At 36.5% G+C, this 22,794-nt stretch overlaps 1 protein-coding gene across 2 annotated transcripts; it reads right to left on the bottom strand.

The window, feature by feature from the left end:
• Positions 1 to 99: 99 nt before the first annotated feature.
• LOC147495080 (uncharacterized) lies at positions 100 to 14,610 on the bottom strand. 2 transcript variants are annotated; one of them, XM_086569572.1, is made up of 23 exons: positions 14,117 to 14,610; positions 13,909 to 14,016; positions 13,116 to 13,258; positions 12,945 to 13,026; positions 11,832 to 12,244; positions 10,639 to 11,071; positions 10,319 to 10,542; positions 9,040 to 9,235; positions 8,732 to 8,877; positions 8,482 to 8,656; positions 8,309 to 8,362; positions 6,895 to 7,074; positions 5,987 to 6,099; positions 4,877 to 5,059; positions 4,059 to 4,116; positions 3,259 to 3,318; positions 3,104 to 3,145; positions 2,875 to 3,005; positions 2,432 to 2,570; positions 2,274 to 2,351; positions 1,297 to 1,413; positions 903 to 965; positions 100 to 818 (listed from the first exon to the last, which is right to left on the bottom strand). In XM_086569572.1, exons 1-23 carry the CDS (start codon positions 14,261 to 14,263, stop codon positions 732 to 734), a joined length of 3,372 nt encoding a protein of 1,123 aa, XP_086425698.1. In that variant the 5' UTR covers positions 14,264 to 14,610; the 3' UTR covers positions 100 to 731. The 2 variants fall into 2 exon arrangements, with proteins under 2 accessions (XP_086425698.1, XP_086425697.1); XM_086569571.1 differs by having other exon boundaries at positions 2,432 to 2,567; positions 14,117 to 14,394.
• Between the last annotated feature and the right edge of the window lie 8,184 nt (positions 14,611 to 22,794).

Raw genomic sequence — 22,794 nt, 5'->3', positions numbered from 1 at the left:
TCTTTTTTTGTAGGCTTTTGTGCTGGAAACACTTGGCAATTCTTTGACTTAGTTAAATTTCTCAATTGAAAAGCTTCCAGACTACAACTAAAACAAGTATAGCCAACATTATTGTTATTGAAAAGTTTGCTATCAGCCCTTCTCCTGCAACTGTCGGGTAGCTTAGGCAATTTTACAACATATGGACAAACAACCAAACTCACTGTACAACTTTCAGACCATATATTGCTAAGCAATCTTTCACCACCACACAGTTTTTGGACTTCTGAGTGCATCTAAGTTAAGACTGGGAGAAGTCATCAAATCTTACAATGGACATGTGACAACCAACCAATAATTAACCCTCATTCTGACCTCAATCTACGGTGAGAACAAAAATAATCAAACAAAGACCTCTCCTTGATAATTTACTCTCATGCCTTTACAAGATTTGGTGAAGGTACATGTTCAGGTGGCTATTTACAAGGCAGACTAGGACCTACGATATCGTGTAAGACGTCCAAGGATCCTATCATCACCAATAATGGCAAAATCAGGGCGAGCACTGCATCCATGGAATGTATAACATCATCTGTTATGGTGGATCTGCATCCATGGAATGTATATTCCAATGTGCTCTGGTGTTGGTGAATCCAATGCGCTCTGGTGTTGGAGAATCCAATGTGCAACCTGAACTTGGGATTCATTGACAGAAGATGAGGTTCTGAGCCCTTCTATTTTTTCAACTTGGCTCATCTCTCTTCCGAACTTCCTACCGTTGGAAGTTGCTCTTCCAACACTTTTAACAAATCACTGTACTCAGAAAATGCAGGTTGCGACTGAAAATAACACAAAAGAATGAGAAATGATTCTTAAAGCAGTAGTGGTAAAATTATCATGATAGCTCTGAAGTAAAGAAGCACCTGCAGAGTCATGCTATATGCTTTCCAAAGTCGCATATCATGTCGAAAAAGATCAAAAAGAACCTGCGAGAAATAAACCATTTCTCAAAATGCTCTGGTCAATAGAATGGGTGTCTAGTAAGATATTTGGTTTCCTTTGTTTGATGTGTTTGCTAGTATAACTGCCAAATACAAATCTTTAGGTTTGATGCATTTTCTTTTTGATGGACATTTGTTGTTGTGTACAATTTCATGTTTATAGACCAACGCAAATTGAAAGGTGTTCAATTCTGAATCTCTAATCAAAAGAATATCTAAAAATTCTACAATAATCACCAACTTACATGTCCAAAAGAAGGTATATAGGAAGCAGAAGAAAAATGAAACACATTTGGGTTAAGGAAGTCAGCAGTACCTCTGAACGTCTTAACAAAGTTGCGAGAACAACTATCCACTCTTTGAATTTGACAGAGCACATATGAGACAGAAGAAATTCAGCATCAAGTCGGCTCTGCAAAGTATCCATTTGAAGCTGCAAACACAGGAAAGTGTAATTACTAGCAAGCCATACAAAATCTTCAATCATGAAGAGCTTTACGACTGTCAACATTTTTTGCTCATAAAAATGTTTTACTTTTTCCTTTATTTTTCTTCTTTTTCTTTTTGATGAAAAGTAAACTGGGGTTACACAGACCCCAATCAGTTTCATCGATAAGATAATTCTAAGAACACTCTCCCTCAGACACCATACTCTATTTGACACAAGGTGCCGGTAACGATAGTAACACAGCCTTACAATTAGATAAAATCACAAAAGACTGCCACCGAGGAGCTAAACTAATTTTTCTTTTAGCTTCTATCTTCTGCTCCTGGAGCTCCTAGTTTCTACTAGCAGTGTCTCATCCTTTAGCAGTGTCTCATACTTTTGCCAGCTTCTTCCAAATAAAGATGTCTGCCATTTTAGTTTGTACACTTGTCTATTGCTTCCTTTATCATACTACATCAAATGGTAGAATGAACTTACCGTGAGAGAGCTCTAGTATCTTCTTACTATATTGGTCATTCTATTATGCTTCTCTACTGTGGTCCACTCATCTTAGGAGCAAATATCTGGTTTAAAAGGGTTTGCACGCCATCTAAGGAGCAAGGAACCACCTCCTCAACTACAATTAGTGCAAGCAGTTTTTGTTCCTCCACAATTATAACATCCTGCTCACTCACAACTACATGTTCTTTTTGCAAATTGACTAATTACAATCAGCTGGTCTTTAGACATAGGACTTTGATTTCCTCTAGCTTGATCTTCAGTAACTTGTAGAATCTTACAAATGATAAACACTTAACAATGTTCATGCACAATTGCACAAAATAAAGTCACTTTCTTGTGGATACCTTCTGCCCAATTAGTTCTAGTCCAGAAGCAAAATTCTCCAAGCGAGCACATCCATTTCTTTCTCGCTGAAGGTATTCCTACAATAAGTTGGAATGATAATTTAGCAACAAAACAGATAAAAACAAAAATAACCCAATTAGAGAAAAAGGGGGCTCACCACCAGATCAAATTGGGTACCCTTCACGAATGCAACTAGCTTGGAAAGTTCTTTCCCCGACATCAAATAGCTAGCATGGCTTTCAAGAATGTTCTTAACAGAAGTCACATGAGCACTCTGCTCTTTGAATGAAGTGCTGCTGCTCCAGTTAAACAATGGCCCATAATAAGATGACCAGCTATTGGGAGGTCAAAACTACACTCTGATTTTAGTGCTAATTAAGTTTTGGTTTTAAGTTCTGACAAACTTTTAAGGGAACCAACTTTAAGTGATGGAGCAAAAATAAAATTTGAAAATCCATACTTGGGGATTCAAAATGCAAGATATGATGCGACATGTAAAGCAAGTTGCGAGTAAATTACTAAGAAGCACAAAAGCAAAATCGTATACATGACAGTTGGTAATATCCAAATCAAGAAACATATAAGGAATGTAGATTCTACCTTTTGGAGTCAAATGACTGCCTTTTGTTGCTTGAGCGGAAAAGAAAATAACCCAAGAACCTTGGAGACAGTTTGTCACTGTCTGTATTTGGATTGTCATATTCCCTTCCAGACCTCAGCAAGAATCTCACCTGAGAAAAAAAAAATAGGAAAAGGATAAGCATTACACTTGAAAATCCTGAAGTGTACTTAATTTACTAGATATCACCATCAATGTTCCAAGTCATACCAGCTCCCCAGCAAGTTCATATAAGGCTTCATCAAGAGTAGCCTGCGTTGTCAAAATATTTGTAATTATAAACATGGTAATTACCAGGTGAGAAACAAAAAAAATCAAAGACCAAACAAGTCCATGGCCAACTAAAAAACATAACACGTAACCACCTGTAGCAAACGCAAAGCACAGTACTGACTCACTGCAGGACCTTCAAGTTTAGCAATCACCTGTTGCATTTATCACAAGATGAGCACAGAGAATTCCCAATAACATCACTAGTGACTGAAACATTGCATAAGAGCTATGGAAACTTCCTCCTTTGTAGGGAATAAAAAATATGGAGAATTGTATTCAATCACAGTGTGAAGAATTTTAAGAAAGATTTGGCCACTCATGTCAAGCGTATCATTAATATTAACAATATGTGCACATGTTTGCACATATAAATGGTGCAGGCTACTAGGACAGTAGGACGGTTCTCTACCTAATACTTTCAGACCTTCATGGGGCCCATATAGGGATGAGTCAACGAAAATACATTGGTTTCTCAGCATCCTTTTTGACACCAAACCAGGGAGCCACATCAAACACGACAAGGTTATCCGCACAAAATACCAGCACTTAGCCCTTAAGTAATATCCATGTGAAACTGATAAATGGGTGACAAAATGTGTGTAGCAAATGTTAAACTGAGAAAGTATCGGTAACAAATTTAAGTGATCGATAACAATTCACAGCTTCATAGATTAAGCTTAAAAAATTATGTTAGAGCATTTTTTGTTCACCGAAATATGCTAAGGTCTAGTACTATCACTATGGAAAGGTTAAGGATGAAGAGTACGATGAAAGATGTGGTAGTTCATTTGATCTTAGGTTCAAAAAGTTCACCAAAACTTCTTAAAGGACCAAAGCCACCACCATATAGAAGTTTACTTAATTGGAGGTTATTATGGATTCTGAATCTTACAAGTATATAGCAAGCTGCAGTCCTGTACCATCTTCGTTGGAAACATTCCTCAAACAACCTATTAAAAAAAAGATAGTCAATAAGACTGATGAGAAAACGGAAAGTATAATAAAGCTTAAATGTTTTCAATGCCAGAAGTGATAACCTGAAGTCTGACTTAAATTATCTCATACATTAATTTGACTCTAGTCATTTAGTTGGTCAACTATCAAAACATATTTTTGATGCGAGAGATTTAAGTTTGTCATAGAATAAAGTTGAAATTATTAAAAAGGAAAATTATATAAATTCACAACTTGCATAAGGGATGCACTCATATTCCTTGTTTAGCCTCTTGATAAACAAAATCCTCAGATCTTGGAACAACATAAAGATTTTCTACCACCTGTTCTATATTCAAGCGGAAATGTGTTCAGATACCAGGACTATCCTAAGTGACATGTATATGAACGGAGTGTACGGGTATTAGACATGGATATGAACTTATGAAGTATCCCAAACGGTCAATCGTTGAAGATACAATATGTCCCTGGGTCATATAAGCGTATCCGACAATGAAACATATCTGCGTACCCTAGGCAAATTATTTTGAAAATAAGGAGTCCTTGTTACATAGGTGCGTACTAGCCTACCACAGAAGTAGAACTAAGGAACTTCATTTCCACATTCCCAAAAATACTACACCATGATGATTTATCAGCAGTTATACATTGTTTATTATTCCACACAGTTTGCCAAAAACAACGTAGTCAAAACTAAAATAAAAATACACAATATTCTATCTTAACAAAAAACACATGAGATATAAAAAGACTTACTCCGTCGATCTTCCAGCCGCTAAAAATAAATCAGCCCAATGTCTTCCATCAGTTTTTCTTGCTACACTGACAACCACATCATGATATTCTGAGAAGTTTCTTATCAAATCGCAGGTTTTCTCCAAAAGAGAAGGACTAGCATTGCTTTTAGGGTGTGAGGACTGGTTCTTGCTCATACTTTGCCTGTAAAGAAGAATTCATCGTAATATTAGATAACCAAACCTTAAACTCAATGATCACATGATTCTCAATATGTTAAAAGAAAAGAAGAAGAAGAATAAAAAAAAGAAATGAAATCCATTTATAAGCAAAATCACTAGGCCTGCATTCCAAATTTGTAAAAACAATGTGGTTAAATTACACCCCCCCCCCAAAACACACATACAATTTAATTTGTTTTGTTAGCACCCCCACAAATTTACACCTTCTGCCCTTCTGGTCTTGCCTCCTTATCTGTTATTCACTATCCTATTTTTTAAAACCTTTGCTTGTGTGAAAGACAGATGGCATGCAGCTAACTACTTAGTCCCTTACCCCATAACACCGGAGAAGTCCCCTAAAATGAACAAAAGACGGGAAACAAAAACCTCAAAAAAATACAATAACGAAAAGGATGAATTCCAGTCGGCAGTCAATCCCTAACTGCACCACCTGAACCCAGCCCATTCCCACCCACCAGCATCTTACCCATCATCTGAGCAACAGAAATACAGATGATCCTCATCATTGCAACATGGCTTTTGGATGTACTTAATGGAATGCGAACCGTGATAGTGATTTGGGCTGTGTAAAAATAAGTTCGTTGTTTGCTCAAAGCCACTTAATCTGCTGTTGATGTGTTGTAAATATCTACGAGTTTACACCTAATAGAGAATTATCTACTACTCCAACTTTGTGTACAGAAGCTGATAGAATACTAGAAACAATTATTATGGCTCTTCATTTTGCAATATGCCCAGTAGTCAAGTGATTGACAAACATTATGCATTTAACAGTTATCTTTGAAATGTTAGAGCAATTCCCAGTAGAAACGGGTCTCTAGAGAAAAATCAGAGCATTTAATTAAAACTACTGACTAATTTCTTCCCAAACTTTTTGTAAACAGTATACCTTGATATTTCTGCATCAAATACGGTAAAGAGGAGCCATTCCAAACAATGGGAAAAATGAGGCTTTTCCGCAGACAAATGAGCTAACCGTAAAGCTTCCTCACTTTTGTCCCTCTGTCGAGTAGGAAAAATATCATAATCGAGATTCAGAAAACAAAATAACAGAGCCACTGAAGTCTTTTAAAAAAAGCACCATTTTGTTCACTTCTTGTCGGTTATGTCAGACAGTAGACATTAAAATCTGTTATTAAATGGTCACTAAAAGCAATATCAAATATAGCACTACATTCAGTAAGAAAAAATACGACCTGAAGACTAAATGGCCTCACTAATGAACTTTAAAAAGAAACAGATAGTACTCCATGCAAATACAGTAAATTTTACAATCTCTAATGTGTGGTGAATGCTACACAGAATGACCTCAAGAAAAAAATAGTATTTTGAATAAGTTGCAGTGTATAAAATATAAATGCTTTGCGGAGGCCCAGAAAGGATAAGATTAAGTGTAATACAATTTTTCACGTGATCAGTAGATTGACTAAATTCAACTTCCACAAACTACAACAAATATTTGAATCATATGCTAACATACAAATCTTTTCTCTGAATTCTTCACACTTGTATAGTTCTATATGTATTGCCTTGGATGACTCCACTTTGGCGCCATTGACCTTTAAAACAAATAATGCAATTCTTCTCATGAAGCTACCACAATCATGTTCACTATGGTGACATCAAGGTCAATCAATATGGCATAAAAGAGAGCTTTCCTATATGTCTGAAGTCTATACATAGGTACCAAGGAAAGCCTATGAGCACCAAGTTACACAATTTCATTAATCTTCAATAGCATTTACTGGTTACACTCATAAACTGGGAATAGGAGGAATTACAAAATGGACCTAGTACCTGAAGAAGGTGCCTAAGTAGGCAATGCAATATTGTTTGAGCTTGAGGAGAAGGCTCAAAACAAGGAAACTCGGTGCTTGCTGAAAGTATCATTCGCTGAGAAACACCAACCACAACCCCAGCACTTGGAATAAGACCCAGTGGATATACCTCACGATCAAATTCTAGCTCAGGATCCAACTATATAACAATAAACATGGGAAGAAATATTGTTTCTTTATCAATAAATGGTAAATTGCCTTCTTAAATATAATACTAGACGCAGTTGTCATAAATCAACCTTAACGAGATGCTACAAATGGCACACCCACTTCCAAACCCAACAAAGATACAACAAATTACACAGTACTGTGCACAAGATTTAGAAAGGCGATAAAAATTAGCGGTTTGGCCTGCAATTATTTATTGGTAGAAAATACTTTTTCAGTTTTTTTACAGTAAATATCTTTTTCCCAATTTTATGTGTTTGGTTGCTGTTTATTTGAAAAAAAATTCACGAATAATGGATCTTTGGACCAAATAAACATGTTCTTTGACAAACAACTTTAACTTGTATTTTTGGGGAAAAAAAAGAAAAGGGGCACTTTTTGTTCTTCAAGAAAATAAAATCCACCGCAATAGAAACTCACAAGTTGAGTTTGAAATAAAGTCTGAAGATCTCGATCGTTGATTTTTCAGTCTATCCATCTCTCTCTCGTCCTTCCAATTACAAATTCAAACATTTGTCAATGACGAGTCGTTGTTGACAATGTTCTTCAAAACTGAAGAGATATTTCCCAATTTCTTCAGTTTCCCTTCCTAATTATCTGATATGATCTTTGATTTTTTGTTAATTGGTTCATTCCCTTGGAAACCAAATAACTAGGGTTTGGGTTTTAGAGTTGGGGAAAGAAAACACGAAGAAGATAAACCAGGAGAATTTATGTATTTACTTTTTATTTAGAAAAGGGGGAAATAAATAAATTATGTGCCTGGGTGCAACTTAGCATAATAGTAAGCAACTTTTTTTTTTTTGTTTGGTGGGGAGTTATAGTGATGCACGTCGTCACAGGCAAGAATATGCTAAATAGATAAAGAGAACATCTTGTCGAGATCAAGAGAAAGATTAAGAAATATGAGGAAGGCAATGAACAGGATTTCCCATATACGTAAATGGCGTATGAGAATGCTAATGAGAAAATGGCCATAAAGGTCACACATTTTAAAGGTCAACAGAGCCTAGACACCATGAGTTACTACAAAGGTTAAAGCCAAGATGATTTCCCTAAACATAGATAAAGACAATAGACACATCTAGCCAAAATAGAAATCATGCTACAAACCATCTGCCCAACAATAATAGTGGAGAAAAATAAGACAACTATACCAAAGCCCCAAGAAAAAAAAATTATTAATCACATAAAAGTGTTAATACCTGCAAGAAATCCTCCTGCTTAAAAGGGTCAACACCAGGAGATGGATACCAAACCTGAAATTATCACTTCCAAGAAGAGTCAACATCAGCCAAATAAAAGGAGAATTAAAATATAAAAAAAAACTATGATTGAAATCATCTTGGGGAATCATAGATCCGTAAGAGTCTCTTACCTGCATTCCTCGGTGACCATAATCTAACCAAGAAACTTCTTCAATAAGACTTGCTTTCTCCTCAGATTGACCACAAGTAACCCAAAATAATTCCACAGAATCGGTGAGCTCTCTCTCACGCCCATCATCCAAATCAAGTAAAGAAAGCTCCCCATTAGTCCGTAGTATTAAACATCTGAAAGAGCATTCACATTTAGCTGGATATTATGCAACAGGAACCAAAATCATTTGGAAGGTTAAGCATAAATACCTAGCAGGCTGTCTGACTGAAGAATCAGATGAAGATGACCAATGATTCTCTAGAACACAATCTTTCGTAGGCTGGTCAGGAATGAAGCGCATTGCTACAGGATGGCTCTTCGCAGTCATGATTGAAAGCTCTCGTACTGTAGAAAGCTGTTTGTCATTTTATTACTTACAAATACATAAAAGATAAGCATTTTCAACAATACTTTAAATTGGCAATAATACAGAAATTCAACACCAGCAGCATTTTAAAAATGAGATGATAATTCAGTGATATTATTGAAGAAAAGATAGCTCAGAAATAATCATTACCTGTAAACTTGGAGTACTAGAAGGCGACAATTCACCCAAGATATCCACATGAAAAATATGGACATCAAACGGATGATATGTGACAAGTATATAATCTTCAAATGCATCCATAACTATTGGCTTTCCAAGTAATGGTTTCCGACAAAGTAATGAGCTTTGGTCAAGATGATATCTTGGATAAAAAAGTAATTCATACCTGCACAAATCAACTGAGGTCAGCATTTAATTTCACAAATTGTGGTTATGTTTTTCAGAGATATAAGACACGTAGGTAACACAGAGTACTAAATGGTTTCTGCAATCATCTTCTGTTTCCACTGACGAGAAAACAAGTTATGTTTATAGTTTTTTTGTTTGTCAACATCCATACAGGTTCACACCATTCTCTTTTCAGTATGTTGATACTTAACTATACAATTAAAAGATAAGAAGTTAGTCAAACTAGTCTCACGGTGCAACCACCAAAAACATTAGTAAGATCAACTTCAGGAAAGAGAACATTGAGTCATTGGGACATTAATTATCCATCTTCTTTGTACTACAATTACTGAGCTACATCAAGGAAAAGTGAAGTACATAACCTATGGTAATATTGGCAAGCAATGATAAACTATATGAGGTACACAGTCAAACTATGCAACCTAGCTATTCACCCTCGTGCCTACAGATTGATGACCATGTCGAGAAAATCTAATGGTACAACATTTTGGCGCATCCAAAATTATGGTAGCAGACATGCAAAAGGTAGAGTATTGAAGACTAAGCAGCTCATGGGATTTCTAGATCGATACCATTGCTTTTACTAAATTTTGTCAATCTGGGGGAGTCGAGCAAGATTGGATTTGATTTACATAGCTCCGCAGTAGAGAGGACTCACTCTATGATCAAAACAAAAGAGCCTACTTCACAAGGCCTATCTCTTCATGATTTTTGAAAGATTCTAGAATCAATGACCACTTACAACATAATGAATCGATCACCACAATGCAGTGAAGGGGCTCACATGCAGAAAGTATTTGCGCTAAAAAATATTTTTGTAGATAGTAATGAAAGAAGTTCTCTTAGAATCAAAATTGTTCAAGAATAGAGTGTGTAGGTGTTGGAAACATTAGTTATTCATAGCCTTGAACACATTGGAACTCTAAGAAAGCTAAGTTTGTGCAGCTTCTGTCAGCTATGAGAGTTCCCACACGTGCCATAAGAAAGGAACTTTGCTCCTATGACATGCTGTGAGATAAATGACAAGAAACAAACATAGAAATGAGGATAAGATTCTCACGTATTAGAAGAATCAATATAGTTGCAGACCACAACAATTTTACCCAACCATAACAAGCCTTTACACTGGATTCTTTGCTCCTGAGTAACATCTCCAAATACTCGCCACTTTTTGTTACGCAAATCGTATAAAATCAGCCCATGAAGACCAGAAACTGCCAAGTATGATCCATCCTTGCTAGCGACTACATGTAAAACTGGCCAATTCTGGGAGATATAAGATACCTGAACAAAAAACACAAAAATACATCGGTAAGATCTTACTACAAACACCAATTGGGATGTTCCAACCAAGCAAAAGGTTTGTGACTGAAACTTAACTGGAAGGTTCACGTGTACCATTTTGAGTTCATCTGTATCTTCAGATTGCACGATTAGCAGCCTGTCCTCACCATAAATCACCTGGGGAACATATGTTGCACCCGAAACTCCTCTATTAAGGCAACATTTTCCAAAAGAAAATGAAAGAACCCTCTCTGTAGAGCCTTCCTCAATACAATAAAGCTTATATCCATATTCATCCCACTGCATCGATGAGGTTCCACCTATCAAAGGTTCATATTTAAAATCCTGGTTTGGTTTTACCATTGGTGAAGAGATAGAACTCAAACCAATTTGACGAATTGTACACATCAAACGACAGCCAGATACAGACCAAAGCGTGAGTCCTCTCAACTTCCATCCAACTGCAAAAGCAGAATTATCGGGTGTCCATGTTATACAGCTGACAGGTCCAGTGTCGTCCATTGAATATCTACAAGAGTCAATGTTGAATTAATAACCTGACAAATATAAGGAATATTGTATACTGAATATCTATTGTAGTCTTAGGAGGGGAAGGGAGGTATGGAAGGCATTGCAAAATGAAATAAGGGACTTCTACTCAAATTAATAATCATCAGAAGTATCAGTAAGATTAGTCATTGCAGTGGCAGATGTATTACAGTTAAATTCACATGGAAACCACCAATATATTACCCATATGACTTGTGGGTTCTCAGGAATTCTTTAATTTTATTTGACCTCAAATAGATCTAGATGCAACAGACCAATTCATACTTGACACATTCAGCTGAATTTCAGGGTAAAGCAAACACTTCCCATTATCGTTCAAAACTCTTAGATTAGGATATTGTGAAATTTTGGGGAAAATATTAACTTAGACTAACTGTCCAAGGGATAGAGCCGCTCTTTTATATACAATCCCATAAAATAAGTATACCTACAACATAATTGAAGAGCTGATTTTGGTGGAGATGATCTCCCCACCATGAATAGCATCCTCACGAAAAGTCTGCTCATTTTAAAATGTCTAACATGGTCAAAACAGTCGCAGTATAGATGAAATCACAAAATTTGAACACAACTTTTGCATGGCTAAATATATTTAAATGAGATTATTTAAATTTGAACACATCCAACACACACAAAACCAATAGAAAATAACTCTTATTCATGAATTTGCATTTACGGCTCATTCGCCTAACTTATGACTTCCAAGTTCCCAGGCTTACCCCCAATCATATAGAGATACAGTTCGAAGAAGTGACGCCGATTCTGCCAGATCATATAACTCAACAATGCCTCTTCTTGTACCAACTGCAAGGATTTGTTGATCTGAAGCTACTGAAACGCACACACCATCACCAGAACTCAACCACCTTTCAACTTTTATAGATTCAGTGTGCTTCAAACCTCTTTTACTTAGAGGACACAATGCCACTTTTCCATCAGAATATAACACCACTAGCAATCTCAACGGTGACGACAGCTCCAGCTGAACAACAGCAGAAGCGCTGAGCGCAATATTAGATATGAGAGCCCTTATAGTTCCTACCGAAACCAACCCATTTTCCAAAGAATGTGGCTGCTTAGTGACTTCATTGTTGCGGGACGTATTGCGTTCAAGTCTGAAACTCCCAGAAAACTGTAAAGGAGAACATACCACCAACACAGTAAACATGACAAGAAGAAACCAGGACAAAACTACTACTTCATAATATGAAATACTGTTATGTGTCAGCATAATAATTGCATTCACTAGCTGACAATTACCTCTCTTAAACTAGATAGGGCAGCACAGGACACTTTATTGCATATGTAGGTAATTTACTTTTTTTACAAGAATCAGACTAAGTATAAATAAACTAACAATAAGAGATAAAACCATAGCTACCGGCTACAGGGGATGCACATATAGTGCTCAAAACTGTAGCTGAGAAGAAACCATTACTTCGATAATGATTTTCTTTTAAGAAAAAAAAAAAGTATTCAGTTCTTTTTTTGCTAACGTGTTCAGTTTTTAAAGTAGTTTTACGCCTTCTCCTAATTTTCAGAAAATGGAATGTCGTTGAGCCCTTGATGGCAGAAAAGAGATGAAAACTGATAAAACTAGTAAAATGGTCTAACTTAAGAGTAGTAAATTAGTTAATGCTAATCAAACTATGAGAAATTATAACAAGAATCCTATGTAGTCAAAGACCGTCGCCTAGGCTCAAGGCACAAACCTTAGCTCAAAGACATTGTGCCTCGAGTCTAGTTTCGCTTTGTGCAGCCTAGGCTTATGCCCAAGCACCTAGCTAGCGCCTCCGCCTTCAACTTAGTTGCACAAATAAGTTTATTCATACCTCTCCCTTCCAGGATATAAGTTGTAATGACCCATCTGAAAGCCCAAGGAGTAGATGTTTATTGTCACATACAATATTGCTCCTGGGACCAAACAGATTAACGAGATAGTCAGAAATGTACGGAAAACTTTAGTGAAACATAGGCCTCAAATAGTAAAAAATGAGTCTTACATTGTGAAACTCTCTGCTGCGAAGGGTGTTTGCTCACTAAGAAGTAGAGAAATAGATGCAAGAAACAGACCAGACTTGCCCCCAACTTGTAGTTTCCTTTCTGTAATTTGAACCTTAAAAATGTGAAGAAAGAACGAAGACGTCTGCAGAAAAGGAAGACTTTATAAATTTTGAGAAGAGATATGACCAAGACACCAATTATACCATAACAGCAACAATATACAACAATGCAGCATGTAAATCGCACGTACATTTAGATTTAGACACAGCGTAAGAGAGTTGATTTAGACAAGGATCAGAACATAGTCTAATTCAACTTCTAAAAGCAAGTACTGACTAGTCTGTAAGCAAAAAGGATACCTATTTTCACCAATCAAGACTGTATTATATCAACAGTCCATGCATAAGAAAGTCTACATAATAAGAAAACAGTGTCATATCAAAAAACCGTGCCGTTAAAAGACACCAAGTTTAAATTACCAATGGAATTACAAGACACAGAACATTTCAAAATCATTAGAAGATCTACAAGATCTTTTTCCACCGGCTGAACACTTCACATTATTTGGTTTAACCCACGTTAATCCAGTTCCTATTTCCCCTCTCTCTCTCTTTTTAATCTTTTCTGTAATATGACTAAACTGCCCCAAGGACAAGCTGAGGCAAACTTTCCAATAATCTACCGCCATATCTAAATATCCTAACTACATTCAATAATCTAGTAAGTACATTTCAGCTGAAACACATTAAATGCAATAAACCACAATATTCAAATTGAATAAAAAAAACTTACAAGAACAGCAATGAATTTAGTATCAGGACTCCAAACAGCCTGTGAATTCTCCCCTTCTCGTTGTATCGAATCCAAATCTCTTATAAATTTGCCTAATCTAACTTTATGCTGTAAAACACAAATACCCAAATACTCAATTACATCAGATCACATTAATTAATCCAAAAATATACATATATTGAATATTTATTAATAATAATAATATTACCTGAGAAGAACTCCAAAGCTCAATATGAGAAGGAGTGACAACAAGTAAGAGACGATTAATAACTTTTAAATAAACGATCTGTTTTGACGATGTTGGGGTGTTTTCTAGTAATGGGATCACCTGTGGCCATCCGTACGCCATATACATCTCTCTGTGAAAAATGTTAGTTTTGAGGAGTGATCTCAAATTATTGCATTGGAAGGTGTTTGATGAAATGTTCAAATCAAGCGTTTGGAGTTTTTTAGATCTTCCTTGATCTATTTTTTCAAATGGACTATTTTGCCACTGTGAAATGTGGCTTTGTTCAGGGTTGACTTGTTAAAATGGGCTGGGGAAAGTCGTGGGCAGTATCGTCTTTTCAGTTTGAAGGCCCAATTGTTTGCCAAGTATATTTATTTATACTAGCAAAATGCAATCTGCACGCACGAAGATGACAAATAGAAAATAATATTAAATAATATTTTGAAAATAATTTCAGTCTCAAGTTCTTTTAGATTTGGTATATTGCAATCCTACCTATATTAATATCCGTTTCTCCCAATTAATATCCGTTTCTCCCAATATGCTCACAGAAAGCCACATCAGCAATATTTTTAAAAAAGTCCCTACTTAAAAAATAATTACTATGTTGATTACCAAGCTAGCCTTATTATTGGTGTGTTTAGCAAATTATAAAAAACGTTTTATTGTAGGAAAACAAAACCAAATACACGCTCATATTTGAATTATATTGTCGGGTAATTGAGTAATTAACCACCCAAAACGAAACAAAATCTCATCCTACTCCAAACTCTCTCAAAATATCAACATATCTCTAATCTCTCTCTCTATACAATTTCTCTGAAGAAGAAGATCTGAAAAATGGCTTTGGACATCAGACAGAAACCAATAAGAAAAGAGATATAATAGTAAGCATGGCCATAGGACAGGCAGATTAGCTAGTTGTTTATTGTTTTGTTTAGCACACCAAGTGGCATACATGAAATTAAATTTTCACTTGTATTTAATAAAGAGTCCTGTATTGGGCTCCACATAAATTGGATTGGGCAGCCTCCGGCCCAAGCCCAATAGCAAAAAATCAGACACTCCCCAACCTCAATGCATACTAGCTACAACCTGCTCTAACCGGTCATTTCTCTCGCGATTTCTCACCAAAAACACCCAAAACAAAAAATCACTCTACCAATCACTCGTGAGACCACCAATCACCAATCACTGTCTTCAGTTTCGAATATCAATTGGTGAGTGCATTTTGTTTAATTTTTTTTTTAAATTCAACTCTAGTTTCTCAATTTGTAGTTTCTATTGTTGAATAATAAGTATGATTGTTATTGTTGAATAATTTGTGGTTTATATTGTTGATTATTATACCGTGCAAGTTATTTGGACGATTGGTACAAAGTATTGTTTGAAAAACATTAAAACGACCCAATGAGGTTGTTTTGAATATGCACCAAACGACTCGGTGAGGTCGTTTTGGAAATGACCCAAATGACCCCGCGAGGTCGTTTGAATGTTTTTTTTTTTTTTTTAATATTCTTGAATATTCTTTGTATTGTTAAATAATTTGTGATTTCTATTGTTAATTATTATACAATGCAAGTTGTTTGGACTCCAAAACGACAAATTATGCAATGCAATTTGTGGTTTGGCATAATAAGGATTGAGAAGCCACAACAAGGATTACCTTCTCAATCCTGTACATAATCGTTGTTCATGGTTTGGCATGTTTGTTAGAATATTAGTAAATCTGTGGAAGTGTGAAACTATTGTGGTTGGATGAATAAAATACCTTCAACGGTCGTCGATGAATAAAATATTGTGGTTGGTTTAATTTGTTGGAATAAAATAAGATTGCCATTTTCTATCTCCCTTGGAACGGAGCCCACATTGGGCTTTTATCGTGAAAATCTAGAGTGATTGTTGTTATTTGGGTCATTTTAACTAAACGACCTTCTCCCTTTTTCTCTCTATCAAGACTACCTCTATATAGCATATACACTAAAGTTTGTACTTCATTCTGTGGCATAATGAGAGTGAGAGTTACAATGGATACGCTTGTGACCATTGTTAGTGTCTTAAAGATTGTAGTCATCTTATGCTACTGAAACTTGATTATCTTGATTGACATTTTCATGACATTCGCTAAGAGTTTCTATTTAAAGTAGGAATTGACATTCAGGAGAAGTAATAAAAAAAAAATTAAACATTTCTAATGGAATTATAGGAGTTGGCAAATGATTTATAACTTTTAGGGTTTATTTACTCTTTAGGAAACCATCACACCATATTCAGTTGAACGACTGTAGTTTATTTTTAAGTCAGCAGATTGAGATATATTTACTACGGAAAAAAAGAGTATACAAAATCATAGAGTGGATATCCTAGTAAACTATAACAAGTCCCGAGCACTAGCCTTTCCACTCAAAGATGATGTCCCTAGTGCTCCCACCTAAAGATAAAGAACTTGGTGGACGGTACATATACAAAAGTTTTTAACATAGGGTTTATGCCTATGGATAATGACAACTTAACTAGTATGAGTAGCAGGCATAACATACATGGAATGTAGGTTGGGCAAGGCTATTAGGGAAGACTATGGAGGTTTTGGAACTGTAATATGATAAGAGCCCAAAACTGTTGTTTTAACTCCTTAACAATAATACTTTTAGACCAATTATGCGAGTAATAATTAAGAGTTAATGCTGATTACGTGCTTTTATGTATTTCAGGCATTAAAGTCAATTATGTACAGAAATGTGCCACTTTGGCGAGATAAAGGAGCAATGGTTGGTTGATAAGAAGTTCTGTGATTAAAGGTGATAAGTGCTCAAAAAGTGCAATTTAACCCTCGATTATGCCTCTTGTTTAGCCATCTTAGTGGACTAATAGTGTTTGTAAGTTATGTTTTAAGATTCTACAGGTGAAAAAGGAAGTTTTGTAGAATATTAGAGAAAAAGGGGTAAAATGGAGCAATTCGGAGCATTAAGAATCGCATGGGAAGCCCGTGGACAATCATGGAAAAGGCCAAGGAATTGAAGCTATTAAAGATGCGACTTGGACCTATTTTAAAGCCTATTTGGAAGCCCAAGGCCAAAGGATTCGTTGCTTGGACCAAAGCCAGCAAAAGAGGATAAAAGGATAGAGCAGAAGAGACAAAATAGGCTTACGCGTCTGGGACGCATTGATCGAGCGTCCAGACGCATTGATCAAGTCTGGGACGCATGGATCAAGCATCCAGATGCATTGATTAAGTATGGGATGCATGAATAGTGCATCCAGACGCATGAATCGACACTGTAGCCAATTCCTTCTCAGTTTTGAAGACGAAGTTGGACTCTGGAAGAAGTCTATTTGTATTAGGAAACAAATGACGGTTTGGAATGCTTCTAGAGCTCATTGTAACCCCTATAAATAGAGGACCTAAGTGTCTCATGTAATAGGCCAATTCACTTATAATCTTGTCTCCAGAACTTGAGGCAGAGAGAGATTAATAATAAAAGATCGGTTTTAACTAGCTGAGTCTTAATAAATTAGTCTTTCTAGTCTTATGTTCTTCGACTCTTCTTCTTCTTGTTCTTCGTGTTCTTCCTTCTATATGGAAGGCTAATCTTCTCCTTCAAGGGAAGATATGAAGTCAGTGCTTAAGGTTTAATGATTTTTCTGGTTCATGGTATTCTTCAATCAAGTTAGTTCTTTATGTTTCTAGTTATTAGTTCCATTGCCCACACCAGGGGATGGGGGATGGAAGATATAGGGTTTATGTTTTTTGCAATATTAATATCATGCTAGTGTTCTTTACTTTTCTTCTAGTAGTATAGTTCTTTAGAGTTAGGGAAGTATTCTTTGTATTGCCTTAGAAGGGGTAGCTCAGGGAGTGGCTACCTAGGGGAAGTATTCTTTGTGTTTGCCTTAAGTGGTGATTCATTAAATGGCAGCCTCTTATTAGAAAGTACTCCTTGATGTTGCTACCGGTATCTGAATGAATCACCTGCGAGCTTGCATAAAAGCATAAAAGAAAGATATTAATAGCATAAACATAGGAACAACCTTAAGTAGAGTTAATTGTTAACGATGTTTCATCCAAGAGGGCATCGACACTCGCTTGATTGCCTAATTGTAGTCTACTTGTAAGAACAACCATGAAGCAAAAGGTTATAGATTAAAAATATTGGTGGATTCTAATATCTTGAATTCCCTCTCTTATAAATTCTCAATAGTTTAGTTAATTTAGTTTAGTTTAGCATTAGAATCTACAATCTCTACAATATTAGTTTTTAATCCCTCAAACCCCCTTTCCAGTCCTGTCCTTCATATAAACATACACTTAAAAGTGGAACGATACCCTACTCATCCTTTACTTATTGAGGGATAATTAGGTTTTGATACGCTTCTATTTGTTCAACAACCATCATACTTCTACATCATCTATCTATATCATCCATACACCATCTACACAAAAAAGAGGCAAGGTCAAATGGCGCCGCTGCCGGGGATATAATTAATTGTAACCCTTGGAGTGGAGTGTCAAATGGCGCCGCTGCCGTTTTAAGTTATTTATGTTTAACATTTTCTTTCAAGATTAGAAGTTTGGATCTTGAGGTAATTTTAGCCGCATCATCCATCCTTTTGAGAAATGTTTGAGAAAGAGAGAAGCTTGAAGGACATCTCGAAGACAAGATCTACCATCCAGATTAGTCGAATCTTCTTTCTTTTTATTTCATTCTTAGTATAGTTGCATCATAGTTTAGTTTTATTGCTTTCTAGTATAATTGCATTTAGGACCTTTTCAACAATTGAAGTTGTAAGCCAACACAGCGAAAGATCAAACTCTAGTGTTTCTTGTTTGAATCTTGACAAACGGACTATCGTCTGTGGGCCGTAGTACTTAAGCAATCCAAGCGATTTACCATAACCCTAGAAGAGACAGCTTTAGACAACGGGCGAGATACTAGTCGCAGCAAAGCCAACCCAAGTTGAAGGAAAGTAGTTTTACATTTTAGTATAATTTAGAATAGTTGCATATTATTCAAGCATTGTAGGATAGATTTTCGTCATTTTCGCATAGCATTTTCTAGTGTATGCCCCGTCGTCCATATCATCGTCCGGTAAGAAACAATGATGGACAAGGTTTAACAACCGACTCACAAGAATACTAGATGAGATTGATACAATGGTCGCAGGCAATGATGGAGGTGTTTTGGACACCAATAATCCCGGGCTATCCCACCCATGCAAGCCAAGAGGAAGAAAGCCGAAAGTGATTTCTATTCACCAATCATTGGAGACCCACCCGCCAGATTGTTTTTCCGAGACGAAGCTAATCGGTTTGAACTTAGAGCATCGGTAATCTCTATGCTTCCAAAGTTTAATGGTTCGAATAATGTTGACCTTATGTTCACATGAACAAATTTCTATCGATCCCTCAAAACTTTCAAGAACCAAAATATCGGGGATGAGAGTATCAAGTTAATTCTTTTCCCACTCTCACTCGAAGGTAAAGCATCCGAATGGTTAAGCGCGACCGATCAATTCAATCAACAACTGGGAGAAGTTGAGAACAAAGTTTATGAACAAGTTCTACCCCACGGAAGAGCGGATGGATGCCATCAGCAAGCCATCAAAGCAATTTCAAAGGGAAGGTGACTAAAGAATATCATCAAAGTTGGGAGAAATTCAATAATCTGCTAGTCTCATGTCCCACATCATGGTTATGATAAGAGCACATATTTGGCTCATTTTTCTTCGAGGACTTTCTACTATGAACAAGCGGATGATGATATCAATGCATCAAGGTAAGTTTACATCGTTGGATGGGAGGAAGCCTACAACTTTCTCGAGAATTTAGTGAAGACACTCAACAATGGAGTACTAGCAATGAGGGCGTAGCTAGAGTGGAGGGGTCTTAGAAGAAATTTGGCAACCAAATTCAAGAAGACCCAAATCAAGCAAATGCTATCAATTATGGCAAGCCTATCAACAGGACTTGAAAATCTGAACAAAAAGTTTGATCAGTTCTCCATGAATCCTCCAAAACCAAACAACTTCCAAGCTAAACCTCAGCCATCCAAGCCTTGTTATACCATTTGTGAGCTATGTTCTGATGAAGGCCACACCACTGAAGAGTGTTTGTACTATCTAGATACTAATGCAGAGGCATGTAGTATCAACTCTTTAGGAAGAAATAACCAGTTCAATCAGGGACAGAATTTGATAAGAGCCCAAAACTGTAGTTTTAACCCCTTAATAATCATCTTTGTTAGACCAATTATGTGAATAATAAGTAAGAGTTAATCGACACGTGTTTTATGCATTTCAGGCTTCAAAGTCCATTATGTGCGAAATGTGCCGCTTTTAGCGAGATAAAGGAGCAAAAGTCGAAGAGAACTTCCGAATGCCATATCTTTGGACTCGGACCTCGGATTGAGGCCTACCTTATGTCAAAACGACCGGCTCGAAAGAGCTTCGCAATGGTCCAAGCCTTGACCCAATCAGAGGAGCAGAAGTGGACGAAAAGTCTGTGGAAGCCAACTGCAGGTGAAGAGGCCTTTTGGATTTGAAAGAATTGGGTTTTGGGCGATTCTCGGCCAAAAAAACATGGCTCCAAGCCCATGCACGATTTTTGGATCTGGATGTATAAAAACAAAAGCTTGACTCAGTGTTAATGGAGGCAGGGGCAGTTAGGTTAGGTAGATAGGTTAGAATAGAAAGTAGCCATTAAAATAGCTTCTAGATCTAGATTTAATTATTTTATTTAATTAGTTTCAAATCCTTTATTAGATTAAACCTTTGAATCTTGTTCTTCATTTGATTAGATCAATAAAGTAGTATTTTTTATCAATTTCGATTTTTGTCATTTCCATTTCTAGATCTAATTTCAATTCTTGTTCTTAATTCATTTTAGTCATTAATTTAGATTTCATGATTGTTTAATTAAGTAAATTTCAATGCTTTATATTATGTTTAGTTTTAATCTAAATGGGAATGATTGCGGAATGATTCAAGGCTAAACTCCATTAGAGGGGGTTGAGAAGCCTTGATGAAAGCTTGATTCCGTTTATCGTAGAGTCGTCGTAATTTCTATTCCACGCCAGAAATAATTAGTTCACCATGAGAATGGGTTTAATTGTTCACATGCTAGTTATAAATTGGTAGAAATGCCATGTGTAATTAGGGATTAGGAAGAACCGATTGTTTACGTGTAGCGATTCAATTCGGATTACAACGACTTCGTCGCTAGTGGATTAAGTTTAGTTAAGGTGGAATCAATCCCCTCTAACTCCTTATTATCGAATCAACGTAGCATTCCCCTTAGTTGTCGATAATCGACTAGTTGCATTTAGGTGGGTAGTTGCATCGTAGTCTAGTTTGTAATTCATAAATCTCTCATTGACTTTTAAGTAGAGTATTGAGACTAGAAAACAAGCATACGGAAGGACTAAGAGTGGAACGAATCACTCTACTCCACTATATCTCATAGGATTGAGAGTAGAATAAATCTTTGATAAATAAGAAACAAGATAGTTTTAGTTTACTTACGTTGTGAATTCATCGTTCATTTTGTAGGTAAACTATACATTTTTACTTTTATCAAATGGCGCCGCTGCCATCTTAGTTTCACTTTCGTATTGTTTTCGTAGTGTTAGTACTGTTTTTTAAAGTCCCATTTCACCCACCCACCCTTGTTTGATTGATACTGTGGTTGTCCATTTTAGAGTTGACAAATTCGCGAGAAAATACGGATGCCAGCCAGCGAGAGAGCGACCAGCGCTTAAGTTTACGGAATTTGTCTACCAATCGAGCCAGCGCTGCCATACCAAGCGACCAAACAAACACGAACTTCGACTTCATTACTGGAGCGCGACCCCCCCATTTGGGCGACCGCCTCTAAAAACACCGTAATCAGAAAATTACTTTCGAGAGCGACCATCACGCCTTGGCCTTGGCCTACGTGTTAAATTTTTCAGATTTACGGTTTTGATTCAAACTTTGATCTTTCATATTTTTCGGTGTTCTAATCTCTTATATACACCGAACACGCTGCATTACACAAGGCGTTATTCATAAAGCAAGGACGCTTATCGGTATTCCTTTCTTCCACACCTCGCGATCTCATTTAGAGGTTTATACTAGTATATCGAGAATTGTTTGGAGTGTTGCATGTTTAGTTAAGCTCGACTTAGTCTTGCGTGAGATTAAAGATGCGGTCGCAGCACAAAACACCTAACGTAAATACACAACAACAACAACAAACAAGTCTATCTAGTATACCCACATTACACCTCTAGCTACTACTACACACACACCACCGATATAATGGGGAAGAAAAGAGACTCCTCTCCGGACTTCTACAAAGCCTTGGCGATAGCCCCAAATCTTGTATCGTTCTAGCAGACCAGTGGGGATTTTAGAATCCCTCCAAATATTTTTAATTTGTTACCCGTTTTTCATGGTTTAGACCATGAAAACCTTATCGGCTACATCGCGTAGAATTGAACAAGTCCTAACAACATTCCACCATCCTACGGTTGGTGCGGAACAAATTAAATTAAGGGTATTCCCTTTCACCTTACCCGATAAAGGCGTCTTGGTTAACTTGCCAAAATTAATGCACGTGGACTTCGTGGGCTAAACTTGTTCAATTTGTTTATGGAACATTTTTACCCACCCCTAAAGAC

This window comes from Coptis chinensis, chromosome 6, assembly GCF_015680905.1.
Source record: "Coptis chinensis isolate HL-2020 chromosome 6, ASM1568090v1, whole genome shotgun sequence".
In the NCBI taxonomy this organism is placed as follows: domain Eukaryota; kingdom Viridiplantae; phylum Streptophyta; class Magnoliopsida; order Ranunculales; family Ranunculaceae; genus Coptis; species Coptis chinensis.
The sequence above is the reverse complement of the archived record's forward strand: the minus strand, read 5'-3'. Positions and strand labels throughout refer to the sequence as shown.

What these genes read in the sequence shown, in the direction of transcription:
- LOC147495080 (XM_086569572.1), bottom strand. Translation starts at nt 14,263, where the DNA reads ATGTATATGGCGTACGGATGGCCACAGGTGATCCCATTACTAGAAAAC. An exon ending in CTAAATTCATTGCTGTTCTT is followed by an intron (nt 13,259 to 13,908) that starts GTAAGTTTTTTT and finishes CCTTTTCTGCAG; the next exon opens with ACGTCTTCGTTCTTTCTTCA. An exon ending in ATGGTCACCGAGGAATGCAG is followed by an intron (nt 8,363 to 8,481) that starts GTAAGAGACTCT and finishes TGATAATTTCAG; the next exon opens with GTTTGGTATCCATCTCCTGG.